The sequence below is a fragment of the Cornus florida genome, unplaced genomic scaffold, assembly GCF_030987335.1.
Source record: "Cornus florida cultivar Cherokee Brave unplaced genomic scaffold, ASM3098733v1 CherokeeBrave_3.0.0_Hap2_Chr11, whole genome shotgun sequence".
Taxonomy (NCBI): domain Eukaryota; kingdom Viridiplantae; phylum Streptophyta; class Magnoliopsida; order Cornales; family Cornaceae; genus Cornus; species Cornus florida.
Genome location: NW_026775581.1, coordinates 138,088,266 through 138,107,494, shown reverse-complemented (window position 1 = coordinate 138,107,494; position 19,229 = coordinate 138,088,266). Strand labels below are relative to the sequence as shown.

The window sequence follows — 19,229 nt, the reverse complement described above, 5'->3', positions numbered from 1 at the left end:
CTTGAGAAGTTTATAAGCAAACCCTTGTCTAGTTACTTGAAAATTCCAGCCATATTTTGCCAAAAGGGCATAATTAAAAGCTTCAAAATTACTAAATCCTAAACCCCCTTGCTCTTTGCTGGCACAAAGATCATCCCATTTAATCCAATGCACTGAGCGAGCCTGTTCTTTTTTACAGACCCACTCCATTTGACTTGTTAGTTTGGGGCATTGCCACTATACAAGTTACTGTTGAAATGGCAACACTTTCTTTTTTAACCCCATATAAATGACTTTTAGGCACTGTCCTCGTGGGAATGGTCTCCATGATGCATGCTGGTTCTTCTTCTTTTTTGTTTTTTTCTTTTTTTTTTCTTTTTTTTTTCTTTTTCTTTTTTGGTTCTGACAAAAAGTTGCAAGGAAGACTCTAAACACTCTAGTAAAAGCAAATAGCGCTTGATCACATACTTTTTAATTAATGAATCTGTTATATTTTAAATAAGGAATAATTCTATAAAAATGGAGTTTTGGAGGTCAAATGACAAAATAATGAAGTTAAAATCAAATTTTCTAAATTAATGAAATTTTATAAAAGTCTGACGTGGACATGAAAAATTACTGTACATCATTTTTTTTTTCCGAAAATGTCTTTCTATAGTCGTTATGAAATTATGCTAGTACCCTCTCATATCTAGAGAGAGAGAAACCCATCTATGTCAATACTTTCAAACTTTCCTTCTCGGACAGCTCCTCTTTCCTTAAACTCCCAAAACAAACTGTCAAAATCACCGAAAAACGACGCGATGGAGCCATGATAACTGACAGCACTGCCGGATGTAATGCCCAAGCCCTCACCGACGTCACCAAGTCCAAACCAAACCCTAGAAATTAAGAAATTTTATATATATATATAGGTAGATATTTGCTACTTTGATACTATAAACCTTCAAGAAAAATGGAGAGGCCTAATTCTCATTTGTGAATATTCTAATTTTTATGATTTGACTTGGATTTCACAGACCCACTTGAAGATTTCTTGTGGATCCACAAGCGTTTGCATTAACCTTTTGTATTGTCAAACTGTGGATCAACCATTACAGAGAATTGGGTTGGTTTTTTCATTATGTTTCATGTTGAATTTTTTAATCTCAACTTGAATCTTGATTTTCTTTTGTCTAATATGGATTTTGGGTTTAAATATGGTTTGGAGGAAAAGATGTTTTGGAGGGAACGTGAGAGGGAGAACAAAAATTTTTATTTATTATTTATTTTTTTTTAAATGGGTTTGTTGATAAGGTGGGTGAAAGAGAGAGATGACAGATAGGATTGTTGGTTGTTCGTTTGGAAATTAGGGTTACCATAGATAAGTTTCTCTCTCTAGATATGAGAGAAGGGTGTTTTGGGAATAAAAAGATGATGTACAATAAATTTTCATGTCCACGTCAAACTTTTATAAAATTTCATTAATCTAGAAAACTTAATTTTGACTCCATTTTTTTATCCTTTGACTCCCAAAATTCCATTTTTATGGAATTATCCCTTTAAATAATTTATAACTGTTCGTAATTTCAGTTCTTACAAAAGTTTAATTACACTAAATTTTGAATAAAACTCTAATTACAAAAGTTTAATTCTTATTTTAAAAAATGGTATTAAAAAAAAAAAAAAAACCCTATTGATTACCAACAGGTCAGTGGCCTAACAATACCAAATTCCTACTTTTCAAAAGAAAGTCAGGGGTTCGAGTTTTGGTGGAGGCAAGTATGTGTGAATACCAACTAGAAAAAAATAAAAAATAAAAAACTATTAATTCATTGCTCAGTTGGAAGAAGATTTCCACTAAAAAAATAAATAAAATGATAGGCCTCATCAGTGTTTAAAAAGAAAATGCATATTGGGGAAAAAAAGAAAAGAAAAAGGAAATGCATAATATTTAAATAATCTCTTCAGTCATAAATTATTTAAAATTTTAATTCAAACATTTAAATTCAATCTTTTTTCGTGGATGAGTAAATAACGGTTTCTATTATTTTACATGCTTAGGGGTATTTTTGGAATAACAAAAAACGTGTAGCATCACATAGTTGGCACATGTTTTTGCAAGGGTAATTTTGTCACTAAAAATATTTTGTCAATGCAAGCAGCCCTAAACTAACAGAATTGAGCAATGTGATGTGATAACTTTGTAATAGAGTTGGGTTTTAAAAACTCATTGAAATTTTATGATCAAAAATTAAAAGTAATAGGAATTTTATAATTTTAGCCCTATAAAAAATGAAAAAAATTGTAAGACACATTGTACTATATAGATACATAGAGAGATTAACTTAGTCATTCTGAATGCGATTATTGAAATTTTGTAGAATTTCTCCCAGTTAAACAAAAATTAACTGTAATTTGTAAAAACTAGTGGTGACTTTTGGATTGCAAACCTTCTGGAATGTGTTGATATTTTGTAAAAATAAATAATGAGTGCTTCCATATTGATATATGATTATTTTTCTCCTCTCCTTACCCATTATTTCAGTATTGCAAGATAAGTTAGGTGAAAACACCATTATAATCCACCCCTAGTTTAAGAATTCTTAAGAACAACACCGACCATTCACCACTCCAATCCAATTAAGTTTAATTAGTTTATTGAATTAGTTCATAACCAACTCAATTTTGCTATGCACATTCTCAAAGCTCAAGCTACATTCATTGAGATGATGGCCAACCAAATATAAAAGGATGGGATATCTATTCTAATTCACTGCAACACCCACTTATTAACTACAACATCCACTTGTCTGTGATACCGTTCCATCTCCTGCGCCTGTACCTTGTGTACGTCCATATCCTACCTTGATGCCGGATGACTGCAAATGTTACATTACAAAAAAAAAATTCAAAAATATGATACCACCTTTTCACTCTGATTTCATAATGGTAATCACCTGATTTTATAATGGTGTTTGTCTGGAATAAATACGACAAGTGATGACAATAAAACAGAACTCTAATGATATATCAATAAGAAATATACATTTAATTTATGTTTTAATATCAAATATGCCATTTAAACTCAAGACTTAATATGTTACCTCGTTGGATACATCAAAAACGCCGTCCTTGATATTCTGAAGTATCTTTGCAGCCGTTTGTATAAAGGCCTGTAAGATACTATATTATATTAGTTTTAAACATGTAAACACCAAATGAAAGCTTTGTTTTACTTTGGTTGAGTTACATCACCTCCTCAACATTTTGGGCTGTTCTTGCAGATGCCTCCAAAAATAGAAGCCCATTTTCCTTTGCAAATTGTTCCCCTTCCTCTTTGCTGACAGCTCTTCGGTGTGCAAGATCGGACTTGTTCCCTAAGAGCATGATGGTCATATTGGGGTTTGCATGCTGCCGAGCATCTTCGAGCCAGCTTGCTAGATGATTAAATGTCTCTCTCCTGAAGAAGAGAACATCTTCCTGATCTAAGTCAAACACACTCCAAAATGTACCAAAACAAAGAATCATAGTGGATGGAAGCTCAAATTGTAGGCGGCATGTAGGCAGGTGTGATCATGTCTGGGAAGAAAAAAAATTCCAGATATTCCCTGATGCCAAACCACTGGAGCTATATCCACCACTTATATAGAGTGAGCCCAACAGTCCACTCGGATTATAAATAATTAGCTCAGTGAACAAAAAATGGCACAGGCTATAACAATAAAGCCTACGAGAACTTTTGGAAGCATATCCATATACCATTCACTTTGTACATATAAATGCAGATGATGGCCTTGCAACTTACATCGACAATCTGTAATCTAAGTAACCAAACCGAAATGATTGAACCTGGTTGCCATTGTTAATTCTTACTAATGTTAATCACACACGGCCAATATGTTGTCTGGCCAAAAATAATAATATCTTGATGCTCTTTGACAAAAAATTTAACCTATGTTTATGTGGGCATGTAAGCACATGTGTGTTTGGTTGAGAAGGGGTTAGCTCTGTTTCAATAGTAGGGTCACTTGGGGATATAGAAACATTTTCCCGGCCTCAAGGGAGCAAGTCCGAAGTTAAGGTCTAGAAATTGCATAACTTGGGATCAACTCATTCAGCAAGAGGTTTATAAGATAATTATCTGTTAAACACACAACAAAAAAAAAAAAAAAAGGAAGAAGAAGAAACACACAAACATGCTTGTGAAAGCTCATCCATATACGTGCCTACCTCGTTATGTCATAAACTAGAAGTGCCCCCGCTGCTCCTCTGTAATACGATCTGGTGATGGACCTGAAGGATTCTTGACCGGCCTAAAACAAAGCCGAGGTTCTTGGCTTATAACACATAGATATGTATACAAAAACTAATATTCAGTGCAAGTGAAACGTTGATAAATCAGGAGCTACAAGTTAATAACAGTAAAGTATCATCATCATCCAGCATTCCACAACTTCTGCATTGTTTGAGAACATAAGGTTCCAATGACAGGCATTATATGCATGCAACTAAAATATCAAACAATTTTGAGTGCGCGAGTGGGATGCAAGAATGGACTCAATTCAAAAATGATAAAAGACCCAAAACTGGAATATCAGATACTTTATCAAAATAAAATTAAATTAAATAAACTGGGAAATCTGATAAACTAAAAGCTAAAGAAATGTTAAGAAATCAAATAGAAGAGGCACTGATGAACCAAAATCTGCCATACTTTTAAGTTTATTATTTGGATCTCAATTATAGAAAATTTCCAAGGTTTCGCACTCACTAATATCATTAGAGATCAGACAGTTGTTTGATCGTGAAACAACTAAGTAACAGATAACTCTGGTTGGGGTGAACTCAAGTTGGACATGAATGGGAACAGTCTTTAATCCAGGGGCTATGAATGTTCAAGGACAGTTAGAGCAAGCAAAAGCACTGTGAGAACATATGAATTTAATGGGAGAAGAAACACTTCCTCATGTTGTTTGAAAAATGGAACCATTAGCCCTAAGAGAACCCAAAACAAAAATGTGATCATATAATAAGGTAGGAGTTCAATTATTAATGCTATAAAAATCAACAATGCAAGAGACTGGTTTGTCGGCTAAAAGAGGGGCAAAGAGGGATGTAACATCTAGCATTCTGCAACGGGAATGCCAAGACTATTCAATTGATTTGCTTCGAATTGGATCTTATGATTCTGGGTTTAGATTTAGATTATTTGTTTTGAGAGGCTTGCATTGGCATATTTCTAAACTCTCTCTCTTCCTCATCTCTCGTATAGCTTTCCCCTATATCAATACAACTGTTACCCATATCACCATACTTTTAAGCATGAACTTTCAACGTACAGATTTGTTAATTTTCAGAAAACTGACAACCAAACAAGTTTCTGTATAGTTTTTTATTTTATTTTTAATTTCATTTCTCTGAAAACATAAAAAATTGAACCAAATAGTCTAATAGCTGCTTATTGTTTAATTTCACAAACAGATCTAGTTTTTCTTTGAATTCAAGCTCCATCCACTGCTGCCAAGACTAAAGACAAGGCCACCAACATCGATTTGGACACGACCTCCAACTTCTTTGGCGTATGGCAAAACCAACTGTGGCGAGATCATGACCAAGGCAACCGCACCACCCCGTCCTACGTCTAACTGGATGGCATGCAAATTATAAAGTTGAGAAGCCTTGACCTTTAAGGAAAATGTTATAAAACCATAAACCTCAAGCATAGCGAGTGTAACTTTGTAATACAAAGAAAACTTTCTGTATTTTCCTCTAACTGGAACGCAGGGTAAATTACTATTGTTGTGAGGATGGTTTTCATGCCTAGGATCACAAATTTTCATGCCTGGGATCATAGCAATATGCATGATTTAAGAAAGTGTGTCAACGTCCATGGAGAAGAGATACAGATCAAAATTCACTATCTGAAAGAATTAGGACTACAAGAGCACTCAACATCAAAACTCTTAGCCATCTTTCTCTATTACAGGTTATTTAATCATGCTTTAAGAGATTAATTATACATTTATAACTGACTGATGGAGAACCGGGCCTGGCCGAGAGCTTGAAGACCACATGGCCCACACCTACTACTGGAGATGTGGGAAAGAAAGATAGAATTATGGGATATTTCAGCAATTTAGGGTTTTATTTATGGTAATAGGCTGATTAGGGTTTTTCTTTGATGTCTATTTTATATGTTGGTTCAGACATTCTGAAAGTTAGCTTTGATGATTGATTATTGATTATTATTCAGAAATAATTGTTTTTCTTCTCCCTCAATTCTGATTTCTCTCTGTGATTCTTCTCTTCTCTCCTACTGGCCAGCAGTTCACATGACTTTCTCCTTCAAAATCCACGCCTATTGGCCCTTTGCCTTCTGGAAAAGTCCCCATTTACAGTTAGAGGTTATTCAGAAGAATCAAATACAAATAATCGATCTCAACAAAATGCACTCTAAGAGCCAGATCCATGAAAACCACAAAAATTAGTGAAATTGATACCTTTGACGTGTCAAAGTCATGAATTGAAGGGACAAGAATGGAAATTAACCTAAATTCTTGACTAACCTGTCCTACCTAATCCTCATGGAACAAACATCGGGAGCAATCAAACCAGGTAAGGGTAGGTTAGTGAGGAAGTACGCCAACCTGACCCAGGTTCAGGATTGCTCAGGATAAGGTAAAACCTGCACTACCCTGCCCAATTATGCAAATAAATTTTTTTTTTTTTTCGTAGTTGGTACTCACACACACTTGTCTCTTCTAAGACTTAAACCCCTGACCTCCCTTTGAGAAGTAAGAGAGAGATACCGGCATACCGCTAGGCCACTAGCCCGTTGGTAATTATGCAGATAATTTACAATAACCTCTTAACACACTTATTAATTCTTGAAATCTCATGTTGTCCTTTACTTGCATGTAAATCCATTTGGCATTTCAGTTGTATCTATATATATTTACTTCTGCAGAATGGTGAATATTAATTTTCATTTGAGCTTAAGCAAGCTCGCAAACACAACTACAAAAGTAAAGGTAAATAAACATCATAGAAAATTTCACAGTCCAGTACAAATTTGATGTGGAAGATAAGTCAATATGAAGTAACAAAAACTGTGAAAATTGACTGATTAAATGTAAAGAATATAAACATGTCTCAACTCTCATATCAGAAGGAAATTAAAGGTAAAGGGCATCTTCCTATATAAAAATGAAGTGCTTCCCCACTCACCAATGCTAGCAATCAGTGCATGTGCTTTTGCATGCCAAGTTTAATAATAAAAGTTATTTAAAATTGAAGTCAAAATATTCTACTCAACTCAAATCAATAGAGCCTTTTCTAAGTCCAAAAATTCAATAGGTAATAAAATAATATTCATTTGTTGATTTGTTCTCACACGCCAAAATTTTTAATGTTACAACTTACAACTTGTCCCTCAACCTGCCTCCACCCCCAACAGCTTATGCCTTACCCCTCTCCACTGAATAGCAGGTTCAGGATAAGTTGAGAGAAGATTATCCTTTTCTCGGATGGGTCCAGAAGACAGTCCCAGGCCAAAACTGCACTGCTGCTATTCCTAGAGGCAGATTTTTCACTAATGGTTTGTGAACAATATTAGAGTATGCCTCTAGATCCCATGGATTAGGTATCATAGTTATCACGCATCCACTGTCTAATAGTATGCGAAAATGATGTAATATTGGCTTCGGAAATGAGCTTTGTATAAAACATCAGAGAAATAGTCCTCCTATTCTAAAGAAACTAGAAATTTATGAAGACTCCATAGAAGGAGTGTCTTGGTTGCTAGAACAATCAAACAAACCACCATCCATCTGCAAATCCAACAGTTACGGAAGTCAACAAAATCCCAAGAAAGCACTCACTGTTCCAGAAAGACAAATTTATATTTAAATTCATCATTAAGACAGATTTAATATAAATTTGGTCATTTACAAATTGCCTTTAAACTGGATCCAACAAATATTCCCCAAAAATACAAAATTATATTTAGATCTTCTTCTCTCTTCTTTATTTTAAGCATTTCATGCGCTCGAAAAATTAAAATTAAACAAACTTTTGAATTATTAGATTAAGATGATAACTATAACAAATAAAAGATTCCATAACGAACGTTTACTCCTACGTTCCAAAATTTAAAATAAAAATTGCAAAATTACGTAAAGGTAAAGCAGAATATATAACCACTCTGATGTTCAACACATCAACTTATGTTATGTTTATGTATTCAAGCAACATATCATTAACCTTATAAATTTAAAAAAAATTACAAATAATCAAGCAAAAATAAATATATAAAAGGTTGAAATCAAAGAGTGGTGTAGAGTAAGTAGTAATTACAGTGTCCCAAATCTGGAGCTTAATGGGCCTTCCATCGATTGTGACCATGCGAGCACCGAATTCGACTCCTATTGTGAGATCATGTACTGGTTGAAACCTCTTGTCTGTAAATTGCAACAGCAGACAAGATTTTCCCACTCCTGAAACTCCCAAATAAACCCCCAAATTTAAACACATTAGGTACTTACCAATATATGTATAAACATATATATTACACATGAAGATTCTGAACATTAGACTTCCATGACGAATAATAAAAAGGAGAAATTAACATCAAAGATTCCGATTGAAAAGAGCAGAAAGTTCGGACCTGTGTCTCCGATGATTATGTACTTGAAGAGATAGTCGTAAGACATTTCCGATGTACGCCGTCGACGAAGATGAAGAAAGAGATGAGGTTATGGTTTGGAAGAGTTTGAGATTTGAGATGCTGCAATAAACGTGTCGTGTGCGACTGTGCCGCCTGTGCGTCTAGAAGTTAGAGAGAGGAGAGAGAAAGCGCGGAGGAGGATAAAGAAATACAGTATGAGATCGACACGCTAAGATTGCTTGAGAGTCGTAGTTCTGGATACGTACAAGTCTGTTTTATCTTCTTTATGACATTATAATGTGATTAATTGATGCAGTTTTGAATTTTACAATTAAACATAGAATAACGTTGATGGAAAGGAAACTTTTGCTATGCTTTTGTGCAGTTCGAGTTTGTTGGGAGGGGATGTCGAACTCAAGACCACGAGTGGAGGGCAACGAGTTTGATCAATTTTTCTTGGATTTAGTAAATAATTTTACAATTATGGTTTGCTTACATTGAAACAATTATGGTTTGCTTATATTGAAAATTTTCAATAATTAAGTTGGATAAACTTCAACTCCATCTCCAATTTTAATTTTATATATATATTATTTATTTTAAATAAATTAATTATTTATTTCAAATTATGATTGGATTGGTCTAGTTAGTGGTCCATTTATTATTAGGGTAAAGTAAAAAAAATATATATCAATTATCACATTATGTTGCAAGATGTCTAATACTTAGACTATTTTTTATTAAATGACCATAATACCCTTTCTTTTTGAAATACACTTAATTTATTTTTCTTATTGAAATAAATTATGAAAAAAACTCATACTATATTGATAACATATTCTCTATTAAATTTGCATAGATTTATTTTTAATTTTTTATATTAATTATTTAAATTAAATTTGCATAGATTTATCTTTAATTTTTTATATTAATTATTTAAATAAAAATCTTAAGTGAAAATTTTATAACAATTTAAGTAACTTCTTATTTTTTATGAATATATTGCATGAAAAATAAGGTATTTTTTAAAATAATTTATTAATTTTTCATGAATATATTGTATGAAAAATAAGGTATTTTATGGTAAAAAAAAAAAAGTTTAAAATAGTAAGTTTTATTATAAATAGTATAGTTTAATTATAAGTTAATCATATTATAAAATTTAATTATAAATTTTTTTTTTCTATTATTATGGTAAATTGATATTAATAATAAAATTAAGGTAAATTGTATAATTAATATTTAGATGAGAGAAAATAAAATCAAAATAATTTAATAAGAAATGACAAATTTAATGAGAAATAGTAAAATAGTATTTTGTGATTGGTTTGCCCTTAATTGCAACAAATTAATAGTTTAAAGAGGTCATTTTTAGTTCATTGAGGTTATTTACAAAAGGGCAATAGTTTAGGGGAATTTTTTTATGTTTTACCCTTGTTGTTATACCATAGGACGTGCCTTAAACACAACAAGACAATTAGAAAGTAATCTCACATAAAATATTATGTAAGGAATATTGTTTATATGATAAATTCAGCGTCACAATGGAGTTGTAAGTCCCCAATTCAATTTGAGCTAAAAATAAAAAATAAAGAATAGGTTGGAATTGGGTTGGTTAGCTCAGGTTAAACGTCATAAGAACTAAAGTCTAAATTGTAACGCTAGCACGTTCAACTTACCAAGTTACACTTTTAATGTCCATGATAAAGAAGGAAGGCCAAATAGAAACAAAGTAATATTTTTTCATCCTCGGCCAAATAGATAGGTGAGAAAGGAGAAAAATTGCTTCATAAATATGAAACATCATTTTTACCTTCAACAATTTACCAAATTACTTAAACCCTAACAAATAATACACATTTCACTTAAAAACATAGTAGCAAACCTATCTGATTTTAGATGCATATTTGAAGGAGCGCAAACATCAATGGACTAGTGTGACTTATTGAATTTGGATTTAATTTTTTTTTGGGGATTGCCAGTAGTTTTATTTTTTCTTTCAATAATCTGTCATTATTATTATTATTAAGACAATAAGTGTTAGATATTAGATTAGTATATGTAGAGGGTTGAAATTACATCAAGATCTACGGATTTACGGGAAGCACTAATTCACCGGACTACTGAGGCAACTTACAATAATATGTCATTATTGAGTCTATGTTGATACTCAATTATAACACAAATCCCTTCTTCTTCTTCTTCTTCTTCTTCCTTTTTTTTTTTTTTTTTTTCTTTTTTCTTTTTTCCCACTGATTTTAATGGTTTCACATTACAATTTGGTTCCAATTTTTATGAAACCACAAAAACGGTTTAGCTCCAAAATATTTAATAAATGGTCCAATCCAAAACACTGAGCTGTGCAATATGGGAAGTGACCCTGGGCTTTCATACAGCTTGGTGACATAATCTTGAACTTCTAGCAAGGATGGGAAAACTTCAACAGTTGGCATCCAGACACGTTTGGACAAATAGTTTGCTTCTATGTTCTTAAGACGTTCATAAATAAGTGGTTCAAGAGAATGAATATAACAATTATAAGAGAATCAAAGACATTTTTTTCGCGAATGTGCATCAGTTCTATATCTTATTTTAGGAAATATAGGAAAATAAATAAAACATCATATACTTATAAATTCGTGCATGTAACATTTTACCAAACAATTATACATCCTCCATGGGCAACCAACCGACCCACCGACATATGGGTCTTATCAATATATGGGCACTTGCCAAAGTTGGCTCCAGAAGTGCCAAAGAAAAAATTATGTAACAACTCGACCTAGTTTGGTAACGACCTAGTTTGGTAACGGATGGAATGAAAATTATTCCGAGGGATGAAATTCTTGACCGCCACCACAATCTGCCACTGCCGCCCTCCCCTACCACCGCCAACGCCTCCACCGCTACCACAGCCACCACCACTGCCATCCACCATCACTTAGAATTGTGATTATGAGTTCATTCTAACATCATTTCATATTTGCAACCACAAAAGAAAATGAGAATGACCATTTCATTCTCATTCTCAAATTCATTTCATTCCTGGGTAACAAACTAGGCCTAAGAATAAGTCAAAATGCAGCAACGCCCAAACAAACAGCATACCAAAAAGGTACAAGGTGCAATATTTGCTTCATTGTTTCCAACGTCATTTTCAATCAATATTTTGTAATTTATTGTGTAGGTAAATAGATTAATAAACAGCGTGACATACAGCCGAAAAAAGCAGCGGCAAATTGAACAGAAAACCCAATCCTAACAACCTCCTTTAAAGAAATCCTTGCCTCCCAGGTCCAATTCCAAACTAACTTTTGGGGTTGCCAAATGCTTAGACCAGCAGTTCCAAATAGAAGAAATAATCTGAATAAAACAATGTACAAAGAGGAGTTTTGACCACTGGCTAGGAGGATTTTTTTTTTTCAAATTTTTTGCACCGGCTATGAGGAATTAAAGCACCAAAAAGAACTGCTTAGTAGAGCTTTATTCTGGTTTGGATTGGACTCCGACAAATTGGGCACGACTGAAGGTCTTGTCCACAATCACAACATGTCTGCAAAAAGAAGAAAATAAAAAGGAATCCCTAAAGGTTAATATCAGACACTCCACTTTTAATAGTAGAGGAAATGAATTTGACAGATTTACCTGATGCCCACAGCCAAAGGCCATATCTTTCGGATTACTGAGGCAAATGGGACAAACCTATCGCAAGTCAATGGAAGATATTAGCACTCTTTGCCATCGCTCAAGATCATAAAATGATGACATTGTTAACTATCTCACACGTGCACATAAATACACACAAGCATGATGATTATGACTGCCTATAGGGCCCAGCAAACCCAAATCCTAACTGTTAGGCCCAAAGGCGCTTTGAAGAAAATTTTGAGTTAATTCAGGCAGAACTCTGGCTATTCATAGCTCAGCCAATTCTAAAATAACGGAGGTTTCGTAGATTATTGTATGATTATTAATTCATTTCTCAGCCTTAAAAGTTGCAGGCTAACCATTAGCGCCTCTTGTCTCTCGCAGCACACCAATCTGGCCCGCAACGGTAGTAATTACTTGAACTTGTGAATGAGTTTCATTCACCCCTTGAAGTTAACAAAGAGTTGTTTCCTTAGTTTAGGAAGAGAGGCTTTAACAGACTAAACTCGGGTTTGGGAAGATTTGGCAAAGCTTGGGCAGTCATGCGCCCGGCTCGGAACGGCCTGATGACAGCCTAATTATAATTAATAACACCCCCTTCTTGCCTCTCCCCAAAATACACAGATGAATATTAAAGTGACTTCAACGCATTCAAGCAAGTCCTGTTTAAATATCCTAAATAGCTAGGACAACAGCAACAACCAAGCCTTTTCCCAACTACATGAATCCAATGTTTCCATTCCGCTCTATTTAAGGCTATATCCTCGGTCAAACCACATGCCATCATATCTAAATAGATAAGGTAGGTACCTGGTTATCATAAGTAGAAGTTGGAGCAGATGGAGCAGTGCCTACAGGACTGCTGTGGCCATGATAAGGAGAGGAGCTCTGCTGAAAACTAGTTGATTGAAAAGATTTTGAACTGCAAAAAGAAGCAGCACCATACACAGGAGGGGGTAGAGGAATCCTCTCAGGAGCATTCCCTTTCCGACCACTGCTGAGGCAAATAGAAGATAATGAATGACAATTGAAACTCTTTTCCACTAGAGGTAATTAAAGCATGCATAATAATTAGAGTAAACCCATTAATTACCCCAAAATATTTAGCTCTATTGTTGCTTTGTATTGAGAAGGAATTTCCATCAATGCTGCAAGAGCAAACTCTGTCTCTTTCCGTGACGGGGCCACATTCTTTAACATAATTTCTGTAAAATTCACAAACTGAAGAGGAAGAGAAATTCAACTTCTCAATAAAGTTCACAACAATAGTATGTAACAAATGAGGCTGGCAAATAAAATGCCATAAGCTCCAAATGCAACTATTACTTACCTGGAAATTATCGAAGGCACGGGCAGGGATGTTATCATCGAATTCCCTCATCATGTCCCAGGGCCCATCTCCTACCCCAACTAAGATAATAGATAGTGGGAACTTGCTGTAACAAGAAAAGAAATTATTATTATTAAAAAACAAATATAAATGGTTCAGCAAACGGACAATAATTGGAGAAAACAAAGCCAAGTCCGAACACACCTTGCTTCTACAATTGCTTCGACAGTTTTCTGCTCCTGTGGACTTAACTGACCGTGCTCAGTATCAACACTTCTAGTTACCTGTCCCAACACACATGGATGAGACGTACCACATGAAACATAAGAAATACACTAGAATAACCTGGACATTGTAAGGCAAGCCACACAATTTGGAATCATAAGAACAAACATAAAGAGGATTTGTACTAAGTTTTCATCATATTCTATTTAAAAAAATGTACTACAACATTAATGTTTAACCAAGTCAGTTTCTTAATTAATCAGTAATAATAGTAAGTTATAAATAAATAAATAAGGTAATTCAAAGAACAAAACAGCAAGATAATCTGATTGATGAGCTTCATTGGCAGTATTAAACCCCACAAGTCTGTAAAAAAATTTCATTATATAGGCAAAGAAGAAACACCTAAATATATGAATTAAATAAATGAATGAAGAAACATCAATGACACGCTTCAAACTTTGAGAGACTACTTCTCAGTTTCCATTAACGGCCTAAATTTTGTACAATAAATTAGAGTATTTTATTTTAAGTTTGAGGTGAAATTATAAAATTAAGAGAAGGGGGGAGGATAAATCAACCAACTTTATGGCATGCGAATCTCAAATCACTTCTACGCTCAGCCCCGTCCATTTCTGGTGACCCGATTAAGTTAATCGTCTATAATTTAAACAATGTAGTCAAGGGACCTGATGTCTGTCCCTCCAATATCTCATTCTTTTATGACATAAGCTCAACTGGTATATTCTCCTCCTTCCAAATGGAAGGTTAAGGATTCAAATCCCCATAAGGGCATTAGTGACTAGTGGTCACCACTCTGCTCAGAAACAGCCATGGCTATTTCAGTGACTTGTCACTATTAATAAAAGGGTAAATTACAGAAACTACCCCTCAGGTTTTTATCTCTTGCATTAAGGCAGAACGTGGCGTGATATATTGGTCAACCACCCTTGAAAACCTAACACATAACCTCCCATCTTGAGTGAGTCGCCAAATCAATGTGGGATAAAAATATTTTTGGACAAAAATAACTTTTCTATTGTGAGACAACCAAATTGTCCCTCATGTGAACTGAAATTACAGTATCAGTCGGACATAAGTACCATTCTGCTAATTGAATTTTCAGAATTAATGTTTGGATGAAGAATGGTCTGTTACTGGAAATTCAAGCACCTCAGGTTTTCAGGCAGAAATGAGCATCAAGATTCGATTTGAGTACGTATCGCAAGTGACGGAGCCAAAAGTGTTTTGTGGTCGAAGGGCATGCAGTGGGTATCTCTAAATCACCCAAGAATCCTAGGAAACTATACGTGAATATGAGCAAAGGGATCCTGTGAGTTGTGACTGACTACTTTTCATTTTGGAAGCCTGAAGGAGAAGTTGGGCAAGAAGCAACCTATGCTGCAGCAATGAGGAACGTCTGCTCCATCAAACCAATCCATATTGTCGTGTTTGGAATTGTCAAGACAATGGTTTGGGAAGAAAATATTCTAATAAAAGAATCAAGAAACAATCACACTGGACAGAAAGAAGGCACTTTTCCAATAGTGAGGGTTATCATCAGCACTTATCAATAGGAAAATATCATTTGATTTCAACGGCAATGTTATTTTAGCAGTAGTGGAATTGCCTCAACTTCCAACAAAGAGAACTCATAACAGGTGAGAGAGATAGAGAAATCATTTAACAAACTTCTCCACAAGAATACAAGATCCAATTTACGGTAAAGATTGGAAAAAAAATCATATTGTACACACACATATGGGAGCCAATGGCCAAAGTAATAATAATAATAATAATAATAAAGGGATGAAAACACCCGCACACACATTGCGGTCATAGAATTGAAAGAATGATAAGCTCAATTAAGTGTAAGAAAAGGTAAAAAAGAGAAAATTTGAATCTTGCTTGTCTCTGTTATCAAATAAACCAAACAAAGCATTGATTTATATACATATGTATTAGAAAAACAGTTATTTTTTTGTTGCAAGAATATGATGACATGAATCCATATATATATATACACACACACACACATATATTAATATATACATAGAGAGAGAAAGAGAACCGTCAATCGGAATGGCTATGAGAATAGGGAACAATACAGTAAACCCATATTGGAAAGAAGCATGCGTTATCTACGAGGGGGGGCAAAAACGTAACTTAATAATACCATATCCCTTCTAGATTTTTCCTTTAAACCAACCCAAGGTCATATAGGTAAATTCATGTTGATGCACTAAGGTCAAATGGTCAACTAGGACCTTCCCGTTATATCGCGCCTACTTTCATATTACTGCACAAGATGAAAACTTGGAGGGTACTTTCTGTAATTTGCCCTTAATAAAACATTGCACCGTAAGGCCATCTTTTTTAATTTCAACAGCAGTGTAGTCCACTGACCAGGATATTCGCCCTCTAATATCTTACTAAACAACGACTAATAAATTAAAAGACAAATACCTGTCCATCTGCAATTATTACTAAAACATGGTACTGGCCACCACTCTGCTCTACAATAGTCATAGCCATTTCAATGATGGGAGCAAATGATGTTGGTCCTGCAGCAAATGACAAAGAAGCATAAGATATAAGAACCAATTAGCTGAACAAGACCATGGCTGAGTAGAATTCAAACCTGCAAGTTTTAGATGAGGGACTATTTCCCTGTACCGACTTAAAACCTCCTCAAATCCATTACAAAATCTCTCATCTGGATGGAAACTGAAGACGTCTTGATCATGTGTTGATGCTGCCAAATTTTAAAGAAAATTGCAGTCCTTGTACCAAAATCCAAATTAATCAATTCTATAAAAATAATAATAACAAAATCATTAGCTCAAGAAAAGTACCATCTCCAAATCCAAAACATGGAATCAAGTTATCCTCATCAAATGCTGCTAAGGTTTTCCCAATAATAGATATAGCGTGTTGATAGGGATTTAAACCATCTCCAATGTGATGTAAACTTCGTCTGTTGAATGACTTTGCACCTGTTTACCAATCCAAGTTCAGGACGTTTCATGATAATCATTAAAAAAAAAATTATACATTCGAATGAGAAATAAAGGCCTAACCTGTCCATTCGTTACTTTTAGTGAAATCAATACCAACTATGAGATTAGAAGACTCAAGACCAGCACGTGCAAGAGCCTCAGTCACCTGCAGAGAAGATAAAATCTCATTTTAACTTGATACTTTTGTAACCACTAAAATGCTTGTAGTTAACACCATTAGGAAAAAGAAAAAAAAAAAATTTATTAACATCATTATTATTATTATTTTTTTTCTCGGAAGGTATCATTACGTTGTTGCGCCTTAAAAATAGTAACAAGTAAGCAACGTAATCGTGTAAAAGAAAAAATTAATCATCGCATCTTTATAATTATCAAAGAATCAAAGAGGTTGACTGGTAGTATCTTTTTTGCTATAGCTTGAGGTCTAGATTAGCTACTGATTAAATTAACAATTTAACGTAGGCATGTGTGATTTTTGTAAATACTATGTGGTGAACGAAAGAAAAACTGCCGGCTGCATTTTTTATTACTTGGATGACATCTCAACATGGACATGCACTGAAATTTAGTTTGCCAGGGCCACAGATTAGTTTAGCACATTCAAGAACCAAGCATGTTCACAATGTGGCTGGTTCCACAAGAATAGAGTGCCAACCGTCACTCCGTTGAAAGTTACTCCATGTGAGCAACATATTTAACATTGTTTGATTCCAACAAATGTCAAGCTCAAATATATCATTGCAAGGTGGGCCTAAAATATTAGATATTTATGATTACAAAATTCATCTTGCATAAGCAAACCTTTGTCTGCTTTCTAATCATTTTTTTACTACAATCAATCATTTGTCAAAGCGAGTGAAATCCGCAACACACTTCAGGTCTTCAGAGTAACTATTATGTTTTCTAAATGATGCATGCATGCATATATTATCTTAATGATGCATCTTTCACGTGTTCCACGTTATAAGCAAATTTAGAGATGTTGACACAAGCTGTAAAATATAATCTTACCTCTTCTAAGGATCTGTAATTATCAGCAATCCTTGAATACCTCCTGTCAAGCTTCCTCTGTGGGTCATGAGACTGACCCCCATAGTTTTGAGGAGGAGGTGGATAATTATGTTGCGGTGGAATCTGTTGGGGTGGATAAGCTGGATAAGCCTCTTGAGGAGCGTAATATGGACTCTCTTGAGGATATGAAGATTGTGGATATTCTTGAGGATATGAAGATTGCGGATATTCGTACTGACTCCGCGAAGATGAAGACGTAGATCGAAGCGACGAAGACTGCCTCCAACTCCCCTCCCTTGAACTTCTGCCCCCCATCAACTCAATAATCTACACAAATTTCCACAATTCTTAACAACCCGGCCTCTACCCTTTATGAAAAAGAAAAAAAAAAAAAAACAAACACCGAAACCAACCTATCAAAATCAATCACCAAAAAACAGAAAACCCAAAAAAACTTCCCCAATTAAATAACCCTAATTCGAAATCTTGGTATGACCTGGTTTTCAAGGATCATAAAATATAATAAAGCTTCTGTATAAATGCAAGAAAATTAATAAATGGAAAATGTGAATTCCAGCAAACCAAGAAAAAAGGCGGCGAGAGAAGACTAACTAGTATGCGTAAACGCTTCACCTACGTCAAAAGAACGCTTCACCGACGTCAATAGACCTTAACAACTAATTTTCATCTACAATTCCTTCCCAAGATAATTCTTCTGCAAATACTGCCTCTTGATTAAAAGTCACAAGACTCCAAGTTGGTGCCAAATGGCCAAACGAAGATATGAACACGCGGCACATTTATTTATACCTACCAAAAGGAAACGTATCTAGCAGAAATAACGAGCCCAGTCAAACAACAACGTCGTCGTCGTCGTCTTCGTCCCGAACTCTTAGACCAATACTTTACTTCCAAATCCCTAAATTTAACGGTTAATTGAGCAGAACCGCCAAATCTGAAATGCTGAAATTTAACCGCATTGTTCAAGATCTAAAATCTTTCTCTTCAAAACCCTAAACACCTAATTTATCTGAATCCATTCAAATATATATATATATACACACACACACAACATAACAGTATGTGAACATATAAAATGATTGATGAAATGGATCGATTGAAAACGAGTGGGTGACCAACCTTGGTGAGACATAGAGATTCCCTGCAACTTTAGAACTTCTTGCCTGAATCACACTAAAAGTATTGTTGCAGATTTTCAATGGCGAATCGGAATTGTTAGAAAATTTGAGGAAAAGGGATTAAACTTTTCCGATTTCTTCTTGAATTATAAGTTGAACAGAAAGACAAGCACATGGAACTTTCTCGCCGAATATTAATGATTGGGTGTTTTTCTTATTTTTATTTAAAA

At 34.4% G+C, this 19,229-nt stretch overlaps 2 protein-coding genes across 7 annotated transcripts; both read right to left on the bottom strand.

The window, feature by feature from the left end:
- Positions 1–2,561: 2,561 nt before the first annotated feature.
- Positions 2,562–9,038, bottom strand: LOC132283778 (ras-related protein RABB1b). The gene is made up of 6 exons (XM_059785792.1): positions 8,627–9,038; positions 8,317–8,456; positions 4,192–4,274; positions 3,217–3,421; positions 3,066–3,134; positions 2,562–2,840 (listed from the first exon to the last, which is right to left on the bottom strand). Exons 1-6 carry the CDS (start codon positions 8,670–8,672, stop codon positions 2,751–2,753), a joined length of 633 nt encoding a protein of 210 aa, XP_059641775.1. The 5' UTR covers positions 8,673–9,038; the 3' UTR covers positions 2,562–2,750.
- Positions 9,039–11,731: 2,693 nt separating this feature from the next.
- Positions 11,732–19,229, bottom strand: LOC132282811 (E3 ubiquitin-protein ligase RGLG2). 6 transcript variants are annotated; one of them, XM_059784612.1, is made up of 12 exons: positions 19,001–19,229; positions 17,861–18,228; positions 16,910–16,994; positions 16,685–16,825; positions 16,471–16,584; positions 16,296–16,393; positions 13,809–13,888; positions 13,605–13,710; positions 13,368–13,495; positions 13,085–13,271; positions 12,272–12,328; positions 11,732–12,179 (listed from the first exon to the last, which is right to left on the bottom strand). In XM_059784612.1, exons 2-12 carry the CDS (start codon positions 18,173–18,175, stop codon positions 12,099–12,101), a joined length of 1,392 nt encoding a protein of 463 aa, XP_059640595.1. In that variant the 5' UTR covers positions 18,176–18,228; positions 19,001–19,229; the 3' UTR covers positions 11,732–12,098. The 6 variants fall into 6 exon arrangements, with proteins under 6 accessions (XP_059640595.1, XP_059640596.1, XP_059640594.1 ...); XM_059784613.1 differs by having other exon boundaries at positions 17,861–18,223; XM_059784611.1 differs by having other exon boundaries at positions 17,861–18,187.

Bases quoted from the DNA above. Each gene is read 5' to 3' on its own strand.
- LOC132283778 (XM_059785792.1), bottom strand. From the start codon at position 8,672: ATGTCTTACGACTATCTCTTCAAGTACATAATCATCGGAGACACAG. The intron at 8,457-8,626 runs GTCCGAACTTTC...TGGGAGTTTCAG, and splicing joins CATAATCATCGGAGACACAG to GAGTGGGAAAATCTTGTCTG. The intron at 4,275-8,316 runs GTAATTACTACT...GCTTTGTTTTAG, and splicing joins AGCTCCAGATTTGGGACACT to GCCGGTCAAGAATCCTTCAG.
- LOC132282811 (XM_059784612.1), bottom strand. From the start codon at position 18,175: ATGGGGGGCAGAAGTTCAAGGGAGGGGAGTTGGAGGCAGTCTTCGTCG. The intron at 16,826-16,909 runs GTTAGGCCTTTA...ATTGGTAAACAG, and splicing joins TAAAAGTAACGAATGGACAG to GTGCAAAGTCATTCAACAGA. The intron at 16,394-16,470 runs GTTTGAATTCTA...CATTTGCTGCAG, and splicing joins CCCTCATCTAAAACTTGCAG to GACCAACATCATTTGCTCCC.